The sequence below is a fragment of the Camponotus floridanus genome, unplaced genomic scaffold, assembly GCF_003227725.1.
Source record: "Camponotus floridanus strain SB8 unplaced genomic scaffold, Cflo_v7.5 scaffold4, whole genome shotgun sequence".
Lineage (NCBI taxonomy): Eukaryota > Metazoa > Arthropoda > Insecta > Hymenoptera > Formicidae > Camponotus > Camponotus floridanus.
In genome coordinates this window covers 3,247,442-3,264,087 of record NW_020229547.1, presented here as the reverse complement: position 1 = coordinate 3,264,087, position 16,646 = coordinate 3,247,442, and the positions used below count along the sequence as shown (strand labels likewise).

Here is a 16,646-nt window from a genome sequence, read left to right as displayed (position 1 = left end):
TTGTATATCACTTTTATTTTCTGAATAAAGATGCACAAGTTATTTTTGATTAAAGAAAAAAATATAGACAGTATAAATAGATATTTGTTCTATTTCACACAATCTATTTCTTTTGTTCGTTACATGAGTATAAGATATGTGCTTTAGATATATATTATATATATATTGCATTTTCGCCTGTATTTATTGTGTTCTATTGGAAAAAATCTGGTATCTGCTAGAGACAAAAGTTAAATTATCTATAACATTAATTTTTTTAATTAAATATATGTATATATTTATAACTAGAAAAAGAAATATATATAGAAGGAAAATTATGTTAGAAAAATTTGTTATAAAGAATAAACTAAAGGCTTGCCCTCAAGACCATTAAGAATATTCTGTGCTGCAATCGTCGACATATCGTTGCGGGTCTTGGTCGTTGCGCTGCCCAAATGTGGTGTAATTTCTGCAATTAGACCAAAACTAATAATATATAATATACTATGTGTGTATAAGTAACAGATAGTATAACAATTATATAATTTTGTATCATATTATATCGAATGCGAAATTATAGAGTCCTTAAAAACTTAGTTTCTTGAATTTTCAAATAATATTTTAGTATTTTAGTCCTCTTTAGTAATTTAAGCTATTATATTTTAACGATAATAATAATCGATTGTTAAAATAAACAAAGACAAAGAATAAAGTAATTATACCGGCATTAGGTAGTTTAAGAAGTTCATGATACGGTGGTAGCGGTTCCGGATCAGTAACATCCAGCCCGGCAGCAAATATCTTCTTATTACGGAGAGCTCTTACAAGCGAATCGGTATTGACAATTTGACCGCGAGCTATATTCACGAAGATGGATGTTTTTTTCATTTTATCAAAAACACTGTCGTCGAAAAGTCCTTTCGTTTCATTAGTTAAAGGAGCCGCAACCACAAAGTAATCACTCTGCTTCAAAAGATCGTCGAAAGATACAAATATTGCTCCAAGTTCATCACCTGTCAACATGTTATATCATGTATTTTAAAATGTCAAAGATTTTTCTAAATAACATTCTTATATATTTATAGTCTTGAACAAACAGCAAAAGATATTTTTATTGAACAATTAATTAATTTTTACAATTAGGCGATTTATTATTAAAAATCTGTTTAATTTACAATGACCATCACACATGATAATATCTTTCCTGAATATATCTTTATATAAATTTTTTAAGATATATAGATAGAATGGATAAAGAATATAAAAAGTAATTGTTATAATTGAAGTTCTTGTAAATATCGGATAAAAAATATAGATATGTGAGAAAAACATTTAATTGATTGATAACTGTCTATGAAATGCGTGTGTTTGTGTACATATGTACCTGCTTTTTTGCGCGAATGTCCGGTATAGATAAAGCGTTCCACTTCGAAGGCCAATAATCGTTTAACGATCGCTTGACCAATATTTCCCAAACCAAAGATGCCGACTGTCGAGCCTCGTAATTCCTGTCCCAATAGCCATTGCGGTCCAGATTTTACTTGATTCCTTGATTAGATATTACTTATTAGCACATACGTTACATGACTTTTACTTCTACAGAAAATATATTTGAAAGTACAATTTTAAAGTTTTAAATTGATTAATAAATCTTAAATTTTGTTTCGTACTTTTCAGAGAAGTTTCTCGATATCAATTATAATATGAAATGAGAAAATATTTAATCACTGTTCTAGCGCCGCGCGACCCTCATAGGCGTGTTTCGCAGCAGATAACATTAAAAGTATAGCTATTTCCGCAACTGCAGCCGACGCCACCTTCGGTGTGTGCCCGATCTTGATTCCTCTTCTTTTAATTTCAGGGACATTTAAGTGATCGTAACCGGCTGACATTGTCGATACGACTTTCAAGTTTGGACCTGAAAAATGTTGGAGAGATTCAAATTTTTTTTAGTTTCTAGCTCGATAAAATCTCGGTTTAATTATTCTAATTTGCATTTCTTTCGATGATGATTAATCCGTATTAGTCTATGTTCAGAATTCTGGAAATTGCTATTAAACTTCATTTAAATATTAGTTAAATTTCTTAATTGATTTTCGTTTAGTGTGGAAATTTAATTAATATCTTTAAAAATAGTTGCATAAGCAAATTAAATAAAAAATAAAATTTGAATTTACCTGCAACATCCAGGAACTCGCTATCAACTTTATGATGGCCGACGAGAAAGACAGCATCATGTCCAGGTAGAGCTTTTAGTACTTGTTCCCGAGTATTTTCAACACCTGGCATAATAGTGAGATTGCATCTATATATCAATAAAAATAACGATAAATGATGCATATTGCACACCAATACATTTAGAATGTTATATATACATATGTATATATATATATATATATACATATATATATATATATATATATATATACACAGGGTGTTCCATTTTAAATTTGCTATCGAAATATCTCATAAAGCATAAAAAATACGAAAAAATGTTTCAGACAAAAGTTGTATGGTTTCGAAGGGGACGTAAGTTGGTGCCTGTTTGTCAGTTTGTTAGTTTGACCTTGGAGAGTCACCTGAATATCTCGTGAAGGTCACCTCCAACTTTTTAAATGGGACACCTTATACGCTTTTGCATATTTTTGTAACTCATCTCGAGAACTTTCCAAAACACTTATTTCTTAATTTTACATGAATCGTAAAATATCTTGTAAAATATTCATTTTTCGATTATCTCACCTTAATATTTTTATGTACAAAATAATAAGAAGAATCAATTATGTGTTTTCTTTACACCAATTGATTCCTCATATTATTTTGTACGTAATAGATTTAAGATAAACTAATCGAAAAATGAATATTTTACAAGATATTTTATGGTTTTTGTAAAATTAAGAATTGATTCAAGCCTCATAACTCGGAAAGTAATTAATGAAAACTAACTTAATTATAATGTTTTGGAAAGCTCTCGAGATGAGCTACAAGAATATGCAAAAGGGTATCCCATTTAAAAAGTTGGTGGAGGTGACCTTCACGTGACCTTCAAGTGATTTTTCAAACTAATGACACCATCTTATATCCCCCTCGAAACCATACCACATTTGTCTGAAACATTTTTTCGTATCTTTTAGACTTTACGAGAAATTTCGATGGCAAAATTAAAATGGAACACTTTGTATAATAGTCTCTAAATATATAACTATATATATAGTTTATTTATATAGTTAATATAAATAAATTCTATAAGTATGTAAATAATATAAATATATTCTACAAATATATTATATAAATAATATTATACACATTATATATTTTTTGTATAAATTTGAGCTTACTTTGGTTGAAGCAAATCGATGCCGATTGTCGGCGTTGCATAGCTAGTAACCAAAACACTCGGTAGACCCAGTGAACTCATCACGCTATTTATATTATAAAATTATAGAAACGATATAAATTCGAAATTAAGGTCACACATACAAGGAACGATATAAATTCGAAATTAAGATCACACATATACAAGGATGTTATAAGGATATACGAGAATAATTTTGTCGGCGATAAAATAGCACGACGATTAATGTAAAAAATTTTCTTGCGAGTATTTTTAGCGAAAATTAAATTCACCGAAGTTACTACTTCAATAGCTGTATTAAATGTGGCGAACAGCTATTTCTGGCATACATATATCCTTTCCACAGATGCATAACTGGTTCCGATAATTTCACGTTCTTATTATCTTATTGTCATAAAAGCAATCTGAATGAATCAGCATAAACCGGTTTATAAAGGTAACGCAATAAAATATCTTGTATTCCACATACACATTAAATATATCTTTATTTATTTGCATATACGTTAAATTAATCGCAAATAGTACGTAAGCTCTATCTGCATATAAAAGTACTGATGATTTCAAACACAATTGAAATTTAAAAAAAGAAAATTTGCGTACATTTATTTCAATATTAAATATTGCGCGAGATATTTGGCGCTATTTATTTATGACGTTTTTAAATGGTCGGGTTTAATCGTTCCAGGGATAGTTTAATAAACGTTATTGACCAATTACAACCATTCTTCTGAAGAATGTAACCATATATTCTTCAGAAGAATGGCTAACGTCTAAACTACTCCGGAGAGATTAATTTATTAACCTAAATATAATCACGTGAAACTTGTGTAATCTTCGACTTAATATATAGGAATGCGATAAAAGTTATCAGACGTATCGATTGACATCAAATTTTTCAATCTCCTAATCAAGAATTCGAAAAATTAAAAACGTTATTAAAAGATTTATCAAATATCGATTAGCCATCGAATAGGGAATTTCTTGAATTCATGATAGAAGTTTGAAAAATTCTATGCAATAGCCAATCGGTACATCCGATAACTTTTATCGCATTTCTATGTATTAAGTCATCGAAGATTACATAAAGTTTCACGTGTTTTATATAGGCTGCGGTCGGGAAGACGTTCTGGATGCTTTGAAACATCATTCTATCTTTATTCTACATTCCATGAAAATAAAGATAGAATGATGTTTCAGAGCATTCATAGTGCAGTCTTGACCGCAGCCATAATACGTAATACGTATATCCACGTCGCCAATTGGTCAATTCAAAATAGGACTCTCTGATTAATTAAGCTCATTAGCTCATTAGCTCATTAAGCTCATTAACTTAGACAAGAAACGTAAAGTAGTAAACGAGTAGTAAACATCGTAGGTTTTATGTAAAACATCATTTTTAAACATCGAAAATAAAAATCAATTGTTACGGATCAACAATATTAGGATGAACTTTCTGAAAACTGACAGATATAAAAAAATAAGTTTAAAAAAATCTTTATATGAACTATAAGAAACCTTAAATATGGCAGTAATGTGCAATTTTTGATATCCTATACATCTTTTATAAAGTCATTCCAATGTTATAATGAATTAAATAATTGAACTTTATAAGCAAAAGAATATTAATATTTTAGAATATTTGGATAATTTTGTACCAATAAAAGTATTTATTTAACCTAATAGTAGTTAATGATCATAAGTAATCAAATTGAGTTTAAGATTTGTCACATTTGTGCAATCTAAACATAAGAATCATGAAGATTATTATTATAATCCTTAGATGACAAACTAATATTATGATTGATATTGGATCTATTTGTATATCACTTTTATTTTCTAAATAAAGATGCACAAGTTATTTGTGATTAAAGAAAAAAATATAGACAGAGTATAAATAGATATTTGTTCTATTTCACACAATCTATTTCTTTTGTTCGTTACATGAGTATAAGATATGTGCTTTAGATATATATTATATATATATTGCATTTTCGCCTGTATTTATTGTGTTCTATTGGAAAAAATCTGGTATCTACTAGAGACAAAAGTTAAATTATCTATAACATTAATTTTTTAAATTAAATATATGTATATATTTATATATATTTATAACTAGAAAAAGAAATATATATAGAAAGAAAATTATGTTAGGAAAATTTGTTATAAAGAATAAACTAAAGGCTTGCCCTCAAGACCGTTAAGAATATTCTGTGCTGCAATCGTCGACATATCGTTGCGGGTCTTGATCGTTGCACTGCCAAAATGTGGTATAATTTCTGCAATTAGATCAAAACTAATAATATATAATATACTATATGTGTATAAGTAATAGATAATATAAGAATTATATAATTTTGTATCATATATTATATCGACTGCGAAATTATAGAGTCCTTAAAAACTTAGTTTCCTGAATTTCCAAATAATATCTTAGTATTTTAGTCCTCTTTAGTAATTTAAGCTGTTATATTTTAACGATAATAATAATCGATTGTTAAAATAAACAAAGAGAAAGAATAAAATAATATACCAGCATTAGGTAACTTAAGAAGTTCATGATCCGGTGATAGCGGTTCTGGATCAGTAACATCCAGTCCGGCAGCAAATATCTTCTTATTACGAAGAGCTCTTACAAGTGAATCGGTATTGACAATTTGACCGCGAGCTATATTTACGAAGATCGATGTTTTTTTCATTTTATCAAAAACACTGTCGTCGAAAAGTCCTTTGGTTTCATTAGTTAGAGGAGCCGCAACCACGAGATAATCACTCTGCTTCAAAAGATCGTCGAAAGATACAAATGTTGCCCCAAGTTCATCACCTGTAAACATGTTATATTATGTTATATTATGTATTTTAAAATGTCAAAGATTTTTCTAAATAAAGCCCCTTGCACAATGCTAGGCAACAGGTAATATGAACAGAAATAGTATTTATTCTCTGCTCTTATTGGCGAATATTTTCTATTCCGCGATTTATTGGTGAATAGTTTCTATTCCTTATTTATTCTTTATCTTATAAATTGATATTCTTGAACAAACAACAAAAGAGATTTTTATTCAACAATTAACTAATTTTTAAAATTAGGCGATTTATTATTAAAAATCTTTTTAATTTACATATACGATGACCGTCACACATGATAATCCTGAATATATTTTTATATAAATCTTTTAAGACATGATATAGATTGATAAAGAATAATTGTTATAATTGAAGTTCTTGTAAGTATCGGATAAAAAATACAGATATTGAGACATTTAATTGATTGACAACTGCCTGTAAAATGCATGTGTGTGTGTGTTTACATATGTACCTTCTTTTTTGCGCGAATGGCCGGTATAGATAAAGCGCTCCACTTCGAAGGCCACTAATCGTTTAACGATTGTTTGACCAATATGTCCCAAACCAAAGATGCCAACTGTCGAGCCTCGTAACTCCTGCCCCAAGCGATTTGTCCACAGCCATTGCGGTCCGCGTTTTACTTGATTCCTTGATTAGATTATTACTTATTAGCACATATGTTACATGACTTTTACTTCTACAGAAAATATATTTGAAAGTACAATTTTTAAATAAAGTACAAGTTTTAAATTGATTAATAAATCTTAAATTTTGTTTCGTACTTTTCAGAGAGATTTCTCAGTATGAATTATAAATTATAATATAAAATGAGAAAATATTTAATCACTGTTCCAGCAACGTGCGACCCTCATAGGCGCGTCTCGCAGCGGATAACATTAAAAGTATAGCTATCTCCGCAACTGCAGCCGACAGCACCATCGGCGTGTGCCCGATCTTGATTCCTCTCCTTTTAATTTCAGGGACATCTAAGTGATCGTAACCGGATGACATTGTCGATACGACTTTCAAGTTTGGACCTAAAAAATATTGGAGAGATTCAAATTTCCGTTAGTTTTTAGCTCGATAAAATCGCGATTTAATTATTCTAATTTGCTTTTCCTTCAATGATGATTAATCCGTATTAGTCTATGTCCAGGATTCCAGAAATTGTCATTAAACTTCATTTAAATATTAGTTAAATTTGTTAATTGATTTTTGTTTTGTGTGGAAATTTATGAATAATAAATAATGAATAATTTAAAAATAGTGCATAAGCAAATTAAATAAAAAATAAAATTTGAACTTACCGGCAACATCCAGGAACTCGCTGTCAACTTTATTAGGGCCGACAAGAAAGACAGCATCGTGTCCAGGTAGAGCTTTTAATACTTGTTCCCGAGCATTTACAACAGCTGGCATAATAGTGAGATTGCATCTATATATCAATAAAAATAACGATAAATGATGCATATTGCACACCAATACATTTAGAATGTTATATATACATATGTATATATATGTATATATATATATATATATATATATATATATATATATATATACAGGGTTTTCCATTTTAAATTTGATATCGAAATATCTCATAAAGTATAAAAAATACGAAAAAATGTTTCAGACAAAAGTTGTATGGTTTCGAAGGGGACATAAGTTGGTGCCTGTTTGCCAGTTTGTTAGTTTGATCTTGAAGAGTCACCTGAATATCTCGTGAAGGTCACCTCCAACTTTTTAAATAGGACACCTTATACGCTTTTGCATATTTTTGTAACTCATCCCGAGAGTTTTCCAAAACACTTATTTCTTAATTTTACATGAATCGTAAAATATCTTGTAAAATATTCATTTTTCGATTATCTCACCTTAATATTTTTATGTACAAAATAATAAGAAGAATCAATTATGTGTTTTCTTTACACCAATTGATTCCTCCTATTATTTTGTACGTAATAATATTAAGGTAAACTAATCGAAAAATGAATATTTTACAAGATATTTTATGGTTTTTGTAAAATTAAGAATTGATTTCAAGCCTCATAACTCGGAAAGTACTTAATGAAAACTAACTTAATTATAATGTTTTGGAAAGCTCTCGAGATACAAGAATATGCAAAAGAGTATCCCATTTAAAAAGTTGGTGGAGGTGACCTTCACGTGACTCTTCAAACTAATGACACCATCTTATATCCCCCTCTAAACCATACCACATTTGTCTGAAACATTATTTCGTATCTTTTAGACTTTACAAGATATTTCGATGGCAAAATTAAAATGGAATACCTTGTATAATAGTCTCTAAATATATAATTATATATATAGTTTATTTATATAGTTAATATAAATAAATTCTATAAGTATGTAAATAATATAAATATATTCTATAAATATATTATATAAATAATATTATACACATTATATACTTTTTTTGTATAAATTTGAACTTACTTTGGTCGAAGTAAATCGATGCCGGTTGTCGGCGTTGCATAGCTAGTAACCAAAACACGCGGTAGATCCAGTGAACTCATCGCGCTATTTATATTATAAAATTATAGAAACAATATAAATTCGAAATTAAGGTCACACATATACAAGGATGTTATAAGGATATATGAGAATAATTTTGTCGGCGATGAAATAGCGCGACGATTAATGTAAAGAATTTTCTTGCGAGTATTTTTAGCGAAAATTAACTTCACCGAAATTGTTACTTTAATAGCTGTATTAAATGTGGCGAATAGCTATTTCTGGCATACATTTATCGTTTCACCACAGATGCATAACTGGTTCCGATCATTTCACGTTCTTATTATCTTATTGTTATAAAAGCAATCTGAATGAATCAGCTTAAACCGGTTTATGAAGGTAACGCGATAAGATATCTTGTATTCCACATACACATTGAATATATTTTTATTTATTTGCATATACGTTAAATTAATCGCAAATAGTACGTAAGCTCTATCTGCATATAAAAGTACTGATGATTTCAAACACAATTGAAATTTAAAAAAAGAAAATTTGCGTACATTTATTTCAATATTAAATATTGCGCGAGATATTTGGCGCTATTTATTTATGACGTTTTTAAATGGTCGGGTTTAATCGTTCCAGGAATAGTTTAATAAACGTTATTGACCATTCTTCTGAAGAACCATTCTACAACCATTCTTCTGAAGAATGTAACCATATATTCTTCAGAAGAATGGCTAACGTCTAAACTACTCCGGAGAGATTAATTTATTAACCTAAATATAATCACGTGAAACTTGTGTAATCTTCGACTTAATATATAGGAATGTGATAAAAGTTATCAGACGTATCGATTGACATCAAATTTTTTAATCTTCTAATCAAGAATTCGAAAAATTAAAAACGTTATTAAAAGATTTATCAAATAAGATTGGCCATCGAATAGGGAATTTCTTGAATTCATGATAGAAGCTTGAAAAATTCTATGCAATAGCCAATCGGTACATCCGATAACTTTTATCGCATTTTTATGTATTAAGTCATCGAAGATTACATAAAGTTTCACATGTTTATATATAGGCTGCGGTCAGGAAGACGTTCTGGATGCTTTGAAACATCATTCTATCTTTATTCTACATTCCAAATATGAAAATAAAGATAGAATGATGTTTCAGAGCATTCATAGTGCAGTCTTGACCGCAGCCATAATACGTAATACGTATATCCACGTCGCCAATTGGTCAATTCAAAATAGGACTCTCTGATTAATTAAGCTCATTAGCTCATTAGCTCATTAAGCTCATTAGCTTAGACAAGAAACGTAGAGTAGTAAACGAGTAGTAAACATCGTAGGTTTTATGTAAAACATCATTTTTAAACATCGAAAATAAAAATCAATTGTTACTGATCAACAATATTAGGATGAACTTTCTGAAAACTGACAGATATAAAAAAATAAGTTTAAAAAAATCTTTATATGAAACTATAAGAAACCTTAAATATGGCAGTAATGTGCAATTTTTGATATCCTATACATCTTTTATAAAGTCATTCCAATGTTATAATGAATTAAATAATTGAACTTTATAAGCAAAAGAATATTAATATTTTAGAATATTTGGATAATTTTGTACCAATAAAAGTATTTATTTAACCTAATAGTGTAGTTAATGATTATAAGTAATCAAATTGAGTTTAAGATTTGTCACATTTGTGCAATCTAAACATAAGAATCATGAAGATTATTATTATAATCCTTAGATGACAAACTAATATTATGATTGATATTGGATCTATTTGTATATCACTTTTATTTTCTAAATAAAGATGCACAAGTTATTTGTGATTAAAGAAAAAAATATAGACAGAGTATAAATAGATATTTGTTTTATTTCACACAATCTATTTCTTTTGTTCGTTACATGAGTATAAGATATGTGCTTTAGATATATATTATATATATATTGCATTTTCGCCTGTATTTATTGTGTTCTATTGGAAAAAATCTGGTATCTACTAGAGACAAAAGTTAAATTATCTATAACATTAATTTTTTAAATTAAATATATGTATATATTTATATATATTTATAACTAGAAAAAGAAATATATATAGAAGGAAAATTATGTTAGGAAAATTTGTTATAAAGGATAAACTAAAGGCTTGCCCTCAAGACCGTTAAGAATATTCTGTGCTGCAATCGTCGACATATCGTTGCGGGTCTTGGTCGTTCCGCTGCCCAAATGTGGTGTAATTTCTGCAATTAGACCAAAACTAATAATATATAATATACTATGTGTGTATAAGTAACAGATAGTATAACAATTATATAATTCTGTATCATATTATATCGAGTGTGAAATTATAGAGTCCTTAAAAACTTAGTTTCTTGAATTTTCAAATAATATCTTAGTATTTTAGTCCTCTTTAGTAATTTAAGCTATTATATTTTAACGATAATAATAATCGATTGTTAAAATAAACAAAGACAAAGAATAAAGTAATTATACCGGCATTAGATAGTTTAAGAAGTTCATGATACGGTGGTAGCGGTTCCGGATCAGTAACATCCAGTCCAGCAGCAAATATCTTCTTATTACGGAGAGCTCTTACAAGCGAATCGGTATTGACAATTTGACCGCGAGCTATATTCACGAAGATGGATGTTTTTTTCATTTTATCAAAAACACTGTCGTCGAAAAGTCCTTTCGTTTCATTAGTTAAAGGAGCCGCAACCACAAGGTAATCACTTTGCTTCAAAAGATCGTCGAAAGATACAAATATTGCTCCAAGTTCATCACCTGTCAACATGTTATATTATGTATTTTAAAATGTCAAAGAATTTTCTAAATAACATTCTTATATATTTATAGTCTTGAACAAACAGCAAAAGATATTTTTATTGAACAATTAACTAATTTTTACAATTAGGCGATTTATTATTAAAAATCTGTTTAATTTACAATGACCGTCACACATGATAATATCTTTCCTGAATATATCTTTATATAAATTTTTTAAGATATATAGATAGAATGGATAAAGAATATAAAAAGTAATTGTTATAATTGAAGTTCTTGTAAATATCGGATAAATAATATAGATATGTGAGAAAAACATTTAATTGATTGATAACTCTCTGTGAAATGCGTGTGTTTGTGTACATATGTACCTGCTTTCTTGCGCGAATGTCCGGTATAGATAAAGCGTTCCACTTCAAAGGCCACTAATCGTTTAACGATTGCTTGACCAATATTTCCCAAACCAAAGATGCCGACTGTCGAGCCTCGTAATTCCTGTCCCAATAGCCATTGCGGTCCAGGTTTTACTTGATTCCTTGATTAGATATTACTTATTAGCACATATGTTACATGACTTTTACTTCTACAGAAAATATATTTGAAAGTACAATTTTAAAGTTTTAAATTGATTAATAAATCTTAAATTTTGTTTCGTACTTTTCAGAGAAGTTTCTCGATATCAATTATAATATGAAATGAGAAAATATTTAATCACTGTTCTAGCGCCGCGCGACCCTCATAGGCGTGTTTCGCAGCAGATAACATTAAAAGTATAGCTATTTCCGCAACTGCAGCCGACGCCACCTTCGGTGTGTGCCCGATCTTGATTCCTCTTCTTTTAATTTCAGGGACATTTAAGTGATCGTAACCGGCTGACATTGTCGATACGACTTTCAAGTTTGGACCTGAAAAATGTTGGAGAGATTCAAATTTTTTTTAGTTTCTAGCTCGATAAAATCTCGATTTAATTATTCTAATTTGCATTTCTTTCGATGATGATTAATCCGTATTAGTCTATGTTCAGAATTCTGGAAATTGCTATTAAACTTCATTTAAATATTAGTTAAATTTGTTAATTAATTTTTGTTTTGTGTGGAAATTTAATTAATATCTTTAAAAATAGTTGCATAAGCAAATTAAAAAAAAAATAAAATTTGAACTTACCGGCAACATCCAGGAACTCGCTGTCAACTTTATTATAGCCGACGAGAAAGACAGCATCGTGTCCAGGTAGAGCTTTTAATACTTGTTCCTGAGCATTTACAACAGCTGGCATAATAGTGGAGATTGCATCTACATATCAATAAAAATAACGATAAATGATACATATCGCACACACACCAATACATTTATAATGTTACACACACACAGAGACACACACACACACACACACACACACACACACACACACATATATATATATATTCCCTAAATATATAATTATATATAATTAATATATATAAATTCTATAAGTATGTAAATAATATAAATATATTCTATAAATATATATATAAAAATGATATATGTAAGATATATAAAAATGTATAAAAATATATAATGTATGTAAAATGTATATATATATCCCAGATAGCACAAAGGTGAACATAAGTTCATAGAGAAATCATTTTAAAGAATACTTGTAGAATTAGAAAAATGAATATCTGAAGAATTCTTGAAAAATTAATCATAATTAGTTCGTCTTGAAATATTCTTTATAAATTCATTTTAATGAATACTTTGCGACAGTACTATGAATACTTTGAGAATTTATAAGGAATTACTTGTTATTTTCCCACGCATGCGCGAGACTGTGTGTGTTCGGTTCAGACTTTATCTTGTAATTTCGTGCAGTGTGCAGTGTGCTACATGTATTTTGCAATAAAAAGGTGGTAATATATTTATATATATTATATCAGACTACAAAAGTACAGTGCTACATAATTATATTAATAATTGGGTGTTATTGAATGGTAAGTATTAGTTGAACTAAATATATTCCTACTACCTCGAAATAAACGCATGCAGTCTTTATTTTTGTTGTTTATTCATTCAGTAAACAAGCTGTTTTAGTTGGTTTGCCAACAGAGTCAATCAAAATCTCTATCTATTGATAAATTTGGATAAATATTTGTCTGCATGTAGTTCATGTACTTTCAACAGGCGATTTCTGATTATATGAATACAAACTTCTATTATATGTTCATATATTACTTTTATATATTAATTTTATAGAATGTCTTATTCCTGTAGTCTTTCTAATGTATAATATAATGTTATATAATTTCATACATATATTTTATTACAGATTTATCAGTCACGATAAAAGTTCAAGTAAAAGATCAAGTAAAAGATCAATCACAATAAAAGTTTTAGACGATAAAAGTTCAAGTAAAAGATCAATCACAATCACAGTTTTAGACGATAAAAGTTCAAGTAAAAGATCAATCACAATAAAAGTTTTAGACGAAACTGAAGAATAACCAACTATTATAAAAAATAAAAGTAAATTGTATTTATATGCATTAATTAAATTACAGCGTTTAATATAAGTTGTTTACTATATTACATATATATTTACTTTTTTTAATTATATATGCATATAAAAATATAATATATATTGTATGCACATACATTTAATTTTAAATAAAAAGTTATATTAAAAAAAAGTTAAAATATTAATAATATTGTGTATTAATTTTTCCTACAAAATTCCTTATGTTTGAAAAAATATACTAAATCTAAAAAAATAATTGATTCAATATTTATAAGAAAATATTTATTTAAATTAAGAAAATATTTATTTAAATAATTGATTTCAATATTTGTAAGAAAATATTTATTTATATTAAGCAAAAATATATTTGAATCAGCAAAATATACATGTATATTTTAATGATTCAAATATATTTTGGCATAATATAAATAAATATTTTCTTGCAAATATTGAAATCAATTATTTTTTTAGATTTAGTATATTCTTTTAGTGTTCCAAATACTATTCCCATTGAATTCATAAAGTTTATATTTATGAAAATGAAAAAATACTATATGAATACTATATGAATACTATATGAATACTATATGAATACTATATGAATACTTTAAGAAGTTCTCAAGAATTCAATCATGGTGCATGTAACTTCCACAATCATTCTTATTGTATTCATCTATGAATTCCTAAAGAATTACAATTTAAAAAAGAGGAAACTTAAAGATTACTGTTAGAATTCACTGTGCTATCTGGGATATATACAGGGTGCTAAAAAAGTATCGCATACGCTCAGTGCCATCCGATAGAGAATGAGAATTTAAGAAAAAATGTATAATAGTATTTTATTATTATAGTAAACTACTATTATAGTAAACTAGCGGCTACCGCGCTAGTCGTCGCGCCACAGACTTCACGCGCTTCGCCCCTGGCTTCCTCTTGTAGCTCCGCGCTGATTAATTGATTACAATAATTAATTGCGACGAAATTATTCATGGGATCGAAAAATACTATTAGACATTTTTTCTTAAATTCTCCTTCTCTATCAGATGGCACTAAGCGTATGCGATACTTTTTTAACACCCTGTATATATATATATATATATATATATATATATATATATATGTATATACATTATATATTTTTATACATTTTTATGTATTTTTTTTCTATAAATATGAACTTACTTTGGTCGAAGCAAGTCGATGCCGGTTGTCGGCGTTGCATTGCTGGTAACCAAAACACGTGGTAGATCCGGTGAACTCATCGCGCTATTTATATTATAAAATTATAGAAATGATATAAATTCGAAATTAAGATCACATATGTACAAGGATATTACAAGAATATACGAAAATAATTTTCGGCGATGAAATAGCACGACGATTAATGTAAAGAATTTTCTTGCGAGTATTTTTAGCGAAAATTAAATTCACCGAAATTGCTACTTTAACATCTGTATTAAATGTGACGAACAGCTATTTCTGGTATACATATATCCTTTCACCATAGATGCATCACTGTTTTTAATAATTTCGCGTTCTTATCTTATTGTGATAAAAGCAATCTGAATGATCAGCATAAATCGATTTATGAAAGTAATACGATAAGATATATCTTATATAATATATGCACATTGAATATATTTTTATTTATTTACATATACGTTAAATTAATCACAAATAGTACAATACATAAGCCCTATTTGCATAAAAGTATTGTTGATTTCAAACGCAATTGAAATTTAAAAAAAGAAAATTTGTGTACATTTATTACAATATTAAATATCACGCGAGATATTTGGCGCTATTTATTTATGACGTTTTCGAAAATGGTCGAGTTTAATCGTTCCAAGATAGTTTAGTAGACGTCATTGGCTGGAATTCATAGTTCGATCTTATATTTAAGATTGCCTTAAGCTCTCATTCCACCAATCAATAGCTGCATTGTAGCTATTTGATTGGTTGAATGAGTTCTTAAGATGATCTTACATGTAAGACCGGACTATGAATACCGGCCATTGACCAATGGGTGCATCCAGAAGCAATTGAACGTGATTGGTGAATTCGAAGATAGAAACCAATCACATTCAATTGCTACTTAGCCGCTCGGTGAGCGATTGGCTTCTGGATGCACCCAATCACTACCATTTTTCTGAAGAATGTAACCATATATTTTTCAGAAGAATGGCTAACGTCTAAACTATCCCGGAGTAATTAATTTATTAATTTATATATAAACACGTGAAACTTGTGTAATCTTCGATGACTTAATATTTAGGAATGCGATAAAAGTCAGACGTATCGATTGACATGAAATTTCTCAGTCTCCTCAATCAAGAATTCAAAAAATTAAAAACGTTATTATAAGATTTATCAAGTATCGATTGGCGAATAGGAAATTTCTTGAATTCTTGATAAAAGCTTGAGAAATTCTCTATGCGATAGCCAATTAGTATATCCGATAACTTTTATCGCATTCCTTCGAAAATTACACAAGGGGTCTGTTCTTTTCAGCTGTACTGCTTCACTAGTGCAATAAGTTAGAAAGAGACAAACATACTTTCTTTCACTCTAACTAATTGCTGTAGTGCAGCAGTGCAGCTAAAAAGAACAGACCCAAGGTTTCATGTGTTTATATAGAGTACGTAATATGTACACTGCGCGACAACGATTCGTTCCTCGGTCCCTTTTGCGG

General features: G+C 28.6%; 2 protein-coding genes and 1 pseudogene across 7 annotated transcripts; all 3 read right to left on the bottom strand.

Moving 5' to 3' along the window:
- Positions 1 to 71: 71 nt before the first annotated feature.
- LOC112638916 (glyoxylate reductase/hydroxypyruvate reductase-like) lies at positions 72 to 3,650 on the bottom strand. The gene is made up of 6 exons (XM_025411530.1): positions 3,318 to 3,650; positions 2,157 to 2,284; positions 1,708 to 1,897; positions 1,364 to 1,527; positions 702 to 992; positions 72 to 448 (listed from the first exon to the last, which is right to left on the bottom strand). Exons 1-6 carry the CDS (start codon positions 3,395 to 3,397, stop codon positions 333 to 335), a joined length of 969 nt encoding a protein of 322 aa, XP_025267315.1. The 5' UTR covers positions 3,398 to 3,650; the 3' UTR covers positions 72 to 332.
- A 1,575-nt stretch (positions 3,651 to 5,225) lies between these two features.
- On the bottom strand, positions 5,226 to 15,393 carry LOC105250257 (glyoxylate reductase/hydroxypyruvate reductase). Of its 6 annotated transcripts, none has more exons than XM_025411522.1 (7): positions 15,386 to 15,393; positions 8,636 to 8,719; positions 7,486 to 7,613; positions 7,026 to 7,215; positions 6,651 to 6,826; positions 5,865 to 6,155; positions 5,226 to 5,610 (listed from the first exon to the last, which is right to left on the bottom strand). In XM_025411522.1, exons 2-7 carry the CDS (start codon positions 8,713 to 8,715, stop codon positions 5,495 to 5,497), a joined length of 981 nt encoding a protein of 326 aa, XP_025267307.1. In that variant the 5' UTR covers positions 8,716 to 8,719; positions 15,386 to 15,393; the 3' UTR covers positions 5,226 to 5,494. The 6 variants fall into 6 exon arrangements, with proteins under 6 accessions (XP_025267307.1, XP_025267302.1, XP_025267304.1 ...); XM_025411517.1 differs by lacking the exon at positions 15,386 to 15,393 and adding an exon at positions 11,832 to 11,894; XM_025411519.1 differs by lacking the exon at positions 15,386 to 15,393 and adding an exon at positions 9,436 to 9,470.
- LOC112638917 lies at positions 10,558 to 15,378 on the bottom strand (annotated as a pseudogene).
- Positions 15,394 to 16,646: the final 1,253 nt, after the last annotated feature.